Below are 11257 nucleotides of genomic sequence, written 5' to 3' on the forward strand. Positions count from 1 at the left end.
TGGTGTCAGTATTTACACGAGCACAACACATGAGTTTGTTGTCAAAACTGCATTCAAAGAGATGAAGGAGGGATCGCTACTAAAAGTCAAGAAGTGATTTTGTCTTCACATATGAACGGAGGCTTCTGGACCATGAACCACCGTGATTTGTCTGAACGTTACAACCTGTTACACCCCGATGAAAACAACATTTCATCTGTTCATCAATCATTCATTCATCAGTCAATCAGTCATTCATTCATCAGTTAACTGCAGCAGCACAACTTCTGCTTTCTACTTCACGTTCATTTTGAGTGAAACTGCGGGCACTTTCAAATGACAAGCAAATCACATAGAGTGAGTCAGCTCAGGATGACATGCAAAACACACACACACACACACACACACACACACACACACACACACACACAAAGGAAGTGACATCTGAATTTGAATTGAGAGCAGCAGAGTCGTCTGTCAGATCAACAACAAGCTTCGTCTGAGGAGTCTGAAGACTGAACTTTAGCATCATCCTCATCCTCATTCTCATCCTCATCATCCTCATCCTCATCCTCATCATCCTCATCATCATCACCATCATCAGGTAGGTTACCTGTTCTTAGATAATCTCCGTTGAAATGTTTGCATGTAATTGGTTAGTTTTGCTGAATGATTTCACTTCTAAACTCAAACATATGTCTCCTTGATGGTCCTCAGTCCTGCAGTCTGTTTGTGTCTCTTTGTCTTCATGTATTTCTCTGTTGGTGTGTCTGAGAGGTGTTGCAGTCAACACAGCAAAAAGGATACTATTAAATGATAAACACGTGTGACTACTGTGAGTCTGAGCTTCACACAGTTTCAGGGTCAATCTGAAGAATAACTTTCATGTCTGATAAGTGTAATAACATGCCAGTCGTCATGGCGACACATCAGCTGCAATGTGTTCAGGTTCCAATCGTCTGCTGGAAAACAAGAGCTCATTACTGGTGTTAAATAATCCAGGAGTTTCCAAAGGTTTTACTTACCAGTTTATTCGTATCTCAGCTGTCTGACTTTATTTCTTCTTGATCCTGGAGTCTACATCAGGCCTGACAGTGACATCTGCTGGAAGAAAGGATTTCGGATTTTAAGAGGGCAGGAAAAACGCTCTAATGATTCCTGAATGTACCTTCAAGAGCGAACTGAGATGTTTCAGAAACAGTCTGATGTGTCTGTGCAGTGTTGTGGTTCTACTGGTGGTTTACAGTTTTAGATTTCATTGGTGTGTTGTGAAACTTGGCTCTGTAAAAATCCTGACCATTTATATTTACATCCATGTGTTTCTTGACATTGATTCAGTGACTTTATGAAATTCTGCACTTTGTGAACTTTAATTGTCTTCAGGATGCTGCTTTTCAGTTCAGCTTCTGTGTGGCAGAAACTCTGAAACAAAGACAAGTTTCTACAAAGATTAATCAGTAAACATTTCCAAGATCACACACACACACACACACACACACACACACACACACACACACACACACACACACACACACACACACACACACATACCAGAGCTGCGGAGAAACAGGAGCATGTGAGGTTTTTTGCATGTATTTGTGTTGGTCATCTGTGTGTTGCTATGGCTACGCAGCATGAAGACACGCAGACTTGATCAGTCTTTTATAATGTCTAGTTGACTGATGTTGTGAAAGTCACAAAAAAGGCGATGGACTGGATTCAGATAAGAAGCAACGTTACAGATAGATTTCAATTTAATAAGTTTTTCAGGTGATAAGTCGTTTAGAGGGTGAACTTGTGGCCAATGTCATAACACACCAAAATATTTAATGTGATTTAATTTTGTCTCCTCTCAGCTTCCTGCCTCCATCCTTTCTCTACGCTCTGATTGGCTGAAATGACAAACCAGGTGATTCATACTTGTGACTCTGTGTTGGGCGGAGCCTCTGGAGAGGACAAAGTTTCTTTCCAGGTAATTCCGGCCTATAGACAAATAGTAATTGTAGATGACAGCAGGTGTAGCTGTCATCACTGCAGAGGCTGTTTTCTGTATCTCCATGTACATAGCATCTACACCAATCAGGCAAAACATTTTGACCACCTGGCTAATATTGTGTTGGTCCCCTTTTGCTGCCAAAACAGTCCTGAGCTTTAATGCATGGACTCCATTAGACCCCTGAAGGTGTGCTTTGGTATTTGGCACCAAGATGTTAACAGCAGATCCTTTAAGTCTTGTTGGGCCTCCATGGATCAGACTTGTTTGTCCAGCACATCCTACAGATGCTTGAATGGACTGAGATCTGGAGCATTCCAAATCAACACCTCAAACTGGTTGTTGTGTTCCTCAAATCATTCCTGAACCATTTTTTTCTTTGTGGCACGGTGCATTATCCTGCTGAAAGAGGCCACAGCCATCAGGGAATACTGTTTCCATGAAAGGGTGTACATGGTCTGCAACAGTGCTTAGGTTGGTGGTACGTGTCAAAGTGATAACCACATGGATGGCAGGACCCAAGGTTTCCCAGCAGAACGTTGACCAAAGCATCACACTGCCTCCGCTGTCTTGTCTTCTTCCCATAGTGCATCCTGGTGTCATGTGTTCCCCAGGTAAGTGAAGCACCCAGCCATCCATGTGATGTAAAAGAAAACGTGATTCATCAAACCAGGCCACTCTCTTCCATTCTCTGTGATCCAGTTCTGATGCTCATATGCCTTTTGCTGGTGCTTTTGGCAATGCACAAGGTTCAGCGTGGGCACCTGATTGGTCTGCAGCCCCACGGGCAACAAACTGTGATGGACTGTATATTGTGACACCTTTCTATCAGAAACAACATTAACTTCTTCAGTAATTTCAGCAACAGTAGCTTGTGTGTTGGATCGGACCACACAGGTCAGCCTTCACTCCTCACATGCATCAGTGAGCCTTGCCCATCCATGATCTGTCGCTGGTTCATCACAGTTCCTTCCTTGGACCACTTTTGATAGATACACACCATGACAGACCAGAAACACCCCACAAGAGCTGCAGTTTTGGAGATGTTCTGACTTAGTCGTCTTGACAATCTGGCCCTAATCCTTACGCTTGCCCATTTTCCATGCTTCTTACACATCAACTTTGAGAACGAAATGTTCACTTGCTGCCAAATATATCCAACCCACTAACAGGTGCCATGATGAAGAGATGATCAGTGTTATTCTCTTCACCTGTCAGTGGTCAGAATGTTATGCCTGATCAGTGTTTATGCTACCATTCAAAAGTTTGGGGTCACCCAGATAATTTCACACTTTCATTCATGTGCTAACATAATTGCACAGGAGTTTTCTAATCATCACTCAGTCTTTCATGATTAGCAAACACAATGTAGCATTAGAACACAGGAAATGTTCCTCTGTACCCTCATGTAGATATTCTATTAAAATCAGCTGTTGTCTTCTTTGAAAAAAATGTATTTGGTCATTGTACTTTTAAATCAATTGGCAGATCTTACAGTAACCATCTGTCATTCAAACAAAGGTTGTAATCTTTAACGGTGAAATCTTTTCTTTTACTAACCATAGTATTTCTTCATTGAAGATATTTTCTGTCCCCTTTTGAACAAAACTGAATCATCTGCATAGAAACAAAACAATAAACAACCAGCCTGTCCATCCCAGTGAACTCAGCTCCACCAACAGGTGAGACCATCTGACTGCTCCTCATCCTCCTCCTCTGCAGGTGTTTCCAGACTCAGCAGATCGTATTCCAAAACTTTCCAGGCGTGTCCCGTCCATCGTTGTGGAACCAACGGATGGAGATGATGTGGAGAGTGGAGAGCTCCGATGGCCTCCAGATGATGTCAGTGGTGACACAGAGGACCACAAACAGATGACAGGTAAGGTTATCCCAATAAACTTATTAAAGAGCCCATATATTGCTTTTTCAGTTTCCATTTCCCTTCAACTTTTCAGTGCATAGAAAAGGTCCACAGTCTTACAACGCTCACTCCACGTCCACAAGTTATTCTCTCCCACAGAAACCATTTTTCTTACCTGCTTTTAATGCCTAGTTTGACATCAGACTTCACTTATCTATGCCATCATGTAACACACTTGCATAACCAGCCTCTCAGACCACTATTGTCTCCTCACTAGAGCTGCTTCTGCTGTGGCTACATCTTTCTGTCTGTAGTGACAGATGTGATGCTTTGGTACATCACTAAGATTGCTTGGCTTTCATTGGCTGGTCATTGGACCAGCTGATGAATCAGAGCAGTCTCGGCTTTTCAAGAAGGACACCTTAAAGAGGCAGAAACAGAGTGAGAAGAGGAGCGACATTAATATACAGAATGGGAAAAAGAATTTATTTTTGAACATTAAAGAATCTAAGCATATTATAGCAGACCGTTAAAATATATTTTTTTAAAAATACAATGAGCATAATATAGACTTTTTAAAGACATCTTGCCATAGTATGTCAAGCTTTTATGGTTTTAACGGCATGTACCTGTTCTCAGTGACATCACCACATGATTTCTTTTCCCAGGTGGACCTGTAGAGGAGGCGGAGCCACAGGAGCAGGTGATGGATGCAGTTTAAACCCTACTGACCTGCGCGGCTCCTTTATTTTCAGCCAATGTTTGTGAAGGTCCCTGTGATGAGGGAGGAGGCGTGGCCAATATACTTATAGCCACATCTCCATGCCAGAGGGGTGGAGTCAGACCTGGACAGAGTGAGAAAAGAGGAAGATCCCAACATGAAAGTAAACACTGAACTTCAGATGGCTGAAGGGTCGAATTTGAAAGGATTGTGGGACGTGAGCAGCAGGAAAATGCAAAATATGAATGTGCTGATGGGTTGATCGACTGGCTGCTTTTATAAAATTCTTTAGTCACATCATTTAGTCACTTTTGTATGTTTGCTGGACTGTTTGTGCTAAAAACGTAGATAATGCCATCTATATACATCATTTAAAGTGTCTAATGAATCAATTTAACCATTAAATGCACGAGTTGATCTTCTGACACTGACCTACAGCTCTTCATCAAATCATGCTGATGCAGCCTTTTAGATTATCCAAAATAACAAACATTTATGAAATGTTACAGTCATTTACACAGTCTGAATATGTGCTAGCTCTAGACCTGGATGAATATTAGTCTTATCAGAGTGAAACCTTTCCTGTTTCTACTGTTATATGATGCACCAAGCAACTGAAGCGGTGCTGATTCTGGACAAAATAAAGACTTTTGGAGTCTCCATCAGCTTTTTGAAATCGTGACTCTTCTATGCTTTATTATATTATTACTTTATTATACTGAAGGCTCGTCAGTCTAGTGTCAACTTTCAGAGTCTGTACAAGAGCTTCAACAAACCCACAGCTAAGCCAAAATCCCAATCACTTTAACTAATAAAAACATGTACAAAAAGATTCTTTATGCACAAGTAAGATGAGATACTTTTTAAAAAATGCTTAAACACTTTCCAATAATACAAAATTATTGAATTGACACAAAATCAGTTGACGGGTCAATATACAATTGCGGGACTTTTTGTAGCATCGTTGACATTTTTGCTGTTTTCAGGCCTAAAATCATCATGGCTGCCTGTAAACAAACACCACATGGCATTTTTAGAGAAAGATTCTTCTAAATATTTAATACACAATTGAGTAAAACTGAAACTGTAATTTATTTCTAAAGATATTGTAGTTACTTAGTTGAAAGTGATTTCTCTGACACAGATACAATTTGTTATTTTCCATAAAAAATCTGATAAATTGCCAAAAAAGAAATATCTGCCATGATTATCTCAACTTAATACAAATAACACAATCAAAACAATTTTTGAATGAGCTCATTTTATTGCTGTTTAGCTAATTAGAAGGTTGTTGTTTTTAATTTTGGACAGTTATTTAGTTGATGTTTTTAGTGATATCCAGTCATTTTTTATTAATAAGTGATTGTTTCCATAATAAATAATGATGGAATGTATAAAGACATGCTCACAATAAACATAAAAAACATTATAATTTTTTATTTTTAATAAAAAAGTATGTAAGATATATCCCATGGACTTCAAAAGTCCCTCAATTATATACTGACCCCTAAACATTATCTGGTTGGACAGAACTACTTACTGTTAAAATGCATCTGCTTGGGAACGAAGGCTGTAGAGAAAAGGAATTTGTAGACAAGTTCTGCCAAAAAGAAGAGATGGATGTAACAGTTCTATGTGCACAGGTATCTAATGGGGTTCAGTCTTCATTATACTTGTGTGGCAGTAGAGGTGGTCAGACTTTTTTGGGGTGGGGTGGAGGGTTGGTCTGAAGGCCACCCCTAGATCTGCCCCTGGCCCTTTGGACAAAACAAGGTAAAGCTGATTGTCTGATTATTACAACAGCTTCAGATTCACTTCCTGTTTAGATAACCAGCAGAATGTTACATGAATACAGATGGATGGGGTGTGTGTGTGTGTGTGTGTGTGTGTGTGTGTGTGTGTGTGTGTGTGTGTGTGTGTGTGTGTGTGTGTGTGTGTGTGTGTGTGTGTGTGTGTGTGTGTGTGCGTGTGTGTGTGCTCTCATCACACCACAGCAGCTGAAATTGGCTGTTTCTCTACAAGTTAAAGCGGCGGTGACGCTGACTCTCTGTGGACTCTTGAAGGGCTGCTTCCGGCGTGTTTGAGCTCAACCTTCGCTGTATTTTTCGATGTGTTTGAGGACCGTGCTGGGATGCTGGCTCCCTGCGGTGGCTCGGTGTGGCTCTGTGTGGCCGGTTGAGGATGGTGAGGTGGAGGAGGAGGGAGGTGAGGATGTTGCCGTCCAGGTGAGTCTGAGCGCAGAGAGCCGACAGGTGATCAGGCAGAGCTGGAGGGAGATCCAGGAGGACATCAGCAGGGTGGGCGTCATTGTGTTCTGCAGGTGAGTCTGAGAAACTAAAATACTAAAGTTTCCAGAACAAACTGTGTGATCAGATATCAGTATTCAATGAACAGTTATCAGAATGCAAAACTACGAGCTGTGAGGCAGTCCAAAAACATGCTCAGGTTAATTGGTGATTCTAAATTGTTCATATAGGTGTGAATGTGAGTGTGCTTATTTGTCTCTCTGTGTAGTCCTGTGATAGACTGGTGACCTGTCCAGGGTGTTCCTGCCTTCACCTTTGTTCAGCTGGGATAGACTCCAGACCCTTATGGCCCTACACATGATAAAGTAATGTACAGACAATAAGTGGATAGATGGACTAACAGTATCTTTTTCTTTTTTTTGGAGGCTGTTTGAGACCCATCCAGAGTATAAAGACGCCTTCTTAGTGGTCAGAGACATCGACGATCTGGAGACTCTGAGGAACAGCAGAGAGCTGAGAGCCCATAGCCTCAGGTGACACACACATACACACTTCTAACTTGGTGTTTAACCATGTGCTTTATAAGTAACATGAATTTGTACCTCCAAAACAGTTTGTAGGTACGAATTTAGATGATAATCCATCACTTCCAGGCACAGCAGCTTCTCCTGGTGACTGTTTGTCTGTTCTCTCTACAGCGTTATGTCTTTCATCGAGAAGACTGTTGCAAGGATCGACCAGGATGAGCTTCTTTTTGAGCTGATTCTGGATCTGGGCAAGAAGCACTACCAATACAACGCCCTGCCAAAATACTACCAAGTCAGTCCGTATCTCAAAATGCTCACAAAAACAGAAACAGACTTTGTACTGTCTGACTACAGGAGCACTGCAGGGAATCTGATATTAGGGATAGTCGTGTAAACAGTTCTTAAAGTGCGAACCATTAAAGAGCAACTTAATCTCTGATAATGTTCTGTATCTTCTCACACCACAGGCATCACTCTGGAAACACAAAATTTCTGTCTTCTTATCTGTTTGATTTAATCCTGGCCCTGCAGAGCTGCTTATCAAACAAACCTTGTCTGTCTCTGTCCAGTTCATGGGAGAAGAGTTTATTCAAGCTGTCCAGCCGGTCCTGAAGGAGCGCTGGAGCTCAGACTTGGAGGAGGCGTGGAAGGTAAACAGATCCGCCCAACAGCTGGCTCTTCAGAGCAAGTGGAGAAAAAAATAAGCATATAATACAAAAACTGATCAATTACATGATTTTTTACACAGCAGTGTCAATAAATACCTGAGTTTAAGAATCTTAACATCCAAACATCCACACACTGTTTGAGCCTGAAGTCAATGACAAGTTTTAGAGTTTCTGATGAATTTAACAACAAAATTAGAATTTTTAAGTTTTGTTTATTCAATAATAGTGAAAAATCTGAGGTCAATTTACCCTCCTGTTCATGACAAACTGGGATGTTGGACAATTTTGCAGACACATTTGAGGAAAGATCTGTCAGAATGCTACGTAGAAAATTTAAAAAATTCACTTCAGGATTAAATAAAGTAATTGAGAGACCCTGCATTCAGGAACTCCATACGAATAACATCATCATGAGTGGGTGATGGTGGAAACACTGAGCAGGAATGTAAAGTAAATGGAGTTCATAGCAAGAACAATAAAAGCTATGTATTGTAGCTTTATCTCGGAGCCCTGCTGTGTAAACTGAGTGGCTTTATTTAACTATAACCAGGCTCATATCTGAATGCTTATCTGTCCACCTGCTGCTCTTTATTCACCTATTTTACCTGCACAACTCTGCTTTGTTTACCTACCAACAGAATCAGGCCGTCCCCTGATGGACAGTGGTTCCACCAAATAATCCACTGCTTAAAACAGTTCCCCAACACATATGACCGTGATATTTCCTCCATGTTGAGTAATGTTTGGTTAAAAACTACAATGAGCAGCTGTTTTTAGACATTCCTGAACCTTTTCAAAAATTAAACTTTATATTTGTGAGGCATTTCTGAACATTTAGAGAGTCAGTGGCTTGAGACTGCGAGCACACACACACACACACACACACACACACACACATATATATATATATATATATATATATATATATATATGTCCTTCAAGGCATTTATAAGCATTAGTCAATTCATTACTCTTTAAAACATCAGTGATATTCCTATTTGTGTTAGAATTAAAGAGACTCGTGTCATCTGCGTAATGACTGTACACTGTCAGCCACTGGATTTACCAATCACAATCATCCTGGATTTAGTGCCACCCAAGATGATTGTGATTTGTTTAAATAAATACAGAGTGTTTTGTAAAATTAGAACCTTTGCAGAATTACAATGTTCACAGCAAGAACATTCTCCAGAACTACCACTCTTCCTGATGGGTCCCTCCCATATGATCCGGGTTCTGCTCAAAGTTTGTTTCTGTTAAAAGGAAGTTTTTTCTTGCCACTTGCTTAAGGCTTGCTCTGGGGGTACAGTAAAACATCTTGAGACAATTTGAATTGTAATGATCGCTATACTAATAATATTGAATTGAAGTTATGGCTGACTGTGAATCTACTCTAAAAGTGACTGACAGGTCCTTAGAGACAGGGAAGGTATGAGTTTGCTGAAGCTTTTGAAAGGCTGGATCAGCTGTGTGCTGTATGTTCAGTGTGATTTACAGTTTTAAATGTGCCTTTTTTATACCTGCAGACCCTGTTCCTGTACATCACCAGCACCATGAAGAGAGGCTTCCAGCAGGCCCAGAGAGACCAGAACCACATCTGAGACGAGGTTCTGTAGAATCTAATGAGCTCTTCATGAAGTCTGTCCATCAGTGCCAGCTGGAGGTTGATCACTTCAGATCTGTCAATATGTCGAGACTACAATCAAAGGACTTATATTTAAAACTGCAGAGGAGGAGTTTGTGAATATATCCATAATTTTTTCTTCATGAAAAGGTCATTTATTAGGTCTAAGTACAACCGTTGTTACACAATAGTTATCTGTGTTTTCTGTCAATAAAATATAACCTCTGAAGTTGGTCAGCTGTTTGAATGTCATGTGACTTTTTATACAGCATAGTGATCCCCATACAGCCCAGCTCCCTGCTGTTTGATAAGGACTATTCTGCTTTTTTCTATACAGGATACAGTCGAAGTGAATCATTTAAGTATTAAATGATTCCCTATTGCATCTCCTCTCAATAATTGCATCATTTGTAAGTTGGCAAATTTTTGACGAGGTTTTTTGGGAATACTATACTGAAAGTACTTGCCCCGAACCTTTCATTACCTAGACAAAACTTAGAACACCTGTGATTTGTGATTACTTTACCTGCACAAGCATCGTTACAAAATGGCCCATGAACACCTGAACTACTCTAGTTTTGTACATATGTGTCTCTCTGCAAGTTTGCACCATGGACTCATGTAAAAAAAAAAACATGTCAGAGGAATTAAAAAATATGATTGTGTGAATTCAGAAAGCTGGAAAAGATCAGGGACCAACTACAAGTCAATCAGGACACAGTTGCAGCAGTAAACAGAAGATATACATGGAATGAGCCATAGTAGCATTAATCACAGCTGCAGTGACTGTCTACAAAAATGATACCATAGCGCTGCTATTTTCACAATGTACCTGTGACAACAGACGGGCAACTGCTTCACTTGGCACAGAGTTATCAATAACAATTTGCTACAAATTATAGAACAGCTGTGAAGGATATTACATATTGTGAATCACTATAGATGGCATCCAAGAAACAACATCATGCTTGCTCTTCAGGACTCAGTTATGCTAAAATGAATGAAGAGAAGTCTGATGAATATTAGGAGTACATTCTTTGGTCATATGAGACATGAACCTGGTCAGGACTACCACAGTGAATGCATAGCTCTGAGAGTGAAGCACAAACATGTGAGCGTGATGCTCTGAGGCTGCAGAAAAGCAACAAATGCTGAGAGATGACATCTATAGATGACACCATAAATGCCTTTGGATAAACCAAAATACTGACTAACAAGCTGACTTCCAGTATGCAGAAGCTTGAAAGGAGAGGAATACAGTATGCTAGTGTGTTAACGATCCAAACCACACCACCAAAACCCCACAATACTTTCTAGAAAAGAAAAAAGTGAAAAATGCGTCCTGGTATGTTGAATGAATTCAATAGAACTTACAAGCAACTTAATGTGATTACTGTAAGGTGACACAATTTTGAATCTGTTGACATTCAAGTGACATTGCAGAAGGCTGTAATGGCCTCTGTTGTAATCTGTATGATGGAAGAACTTTTCATCTATGAAGAAGCTCAGTGTCTTTCTGCTGTTCAGTGATGCAACACAATGAAGATGATGTGATATCATCATGTGAAATGTCTGTGTTTATATATATATATATTTTTTAAATTGAAATGGTTGGAGAACGGGGGCTGCTCAGCGGTG

The 11257-nt window shown here is 40.3% G+C and overlaps 2 protein-coding genes across 2 annotated transcripts; both read left to right on the forward strand.

Annotated features, from left to right (window-relative positions):
• Positions 1 to 1565: 1565 nt before the first annotated feature.
• LOC110963904 (protein LBH-like) lies at positions 1566 to 5183 on the forward strand. The gene is made up of 3 exons (XM_022212431.2): positions 1566 to 1951; positions 3695 to 3851; positions 4502 to 5183. Exons 1-3 carry the CDS (start codon positions 1877 to 1879, stop codon positions 4552 to 4554), a joined length of 285 nt encoding a protein of 94 aa, XP_022068123.1. The 5' UTR covers positions 1566 to 1876; the 3' UTR covers positions 4555 to 5183.
• Positions 5184 to 6662: 1479 nt separating this feature from the next.
• LOC110963886 (neuroglobin-like) lies at positions 6663 to 9786 on the forward strand. The gene is made up of 5 exons (XM_022212400.2): positions 6663 to 6874; positions 7226 to 7333; positions 7499 to 7619; positions 7897 to 7977; positions 9522 to 9786. Exons 1-5 carry the CDS (start codon positions 6663 to 6665, stop codon positions 9594 to 9596), a joined length of 597 nt encoding a protein of 198 aa, XP_022068092.1. The 3' UTR covers positions 9597 to 9786.
• The last annotated feature ends 1471 nt before the right edge of the window (positions 9787 to 11257 follow it).

This window comes from Acanthochromis polyacanthus, chromosome 16, assembly GCF_021347895.1.
Source record: "Acanthochromis polyacanthus isolate Apoly-LR-REF ecotype Palm Island chromosome 16, KAUST_Apoly_ChrSc, whole genome shotgun sequence".
In the NCBI taxonomy this organism is placed as follows: Eukaryota; Metazoa; Chordata; class Actinopteri; family Pomacentridae; genus Acanthochromis; species Acanthochromis polyacanthus.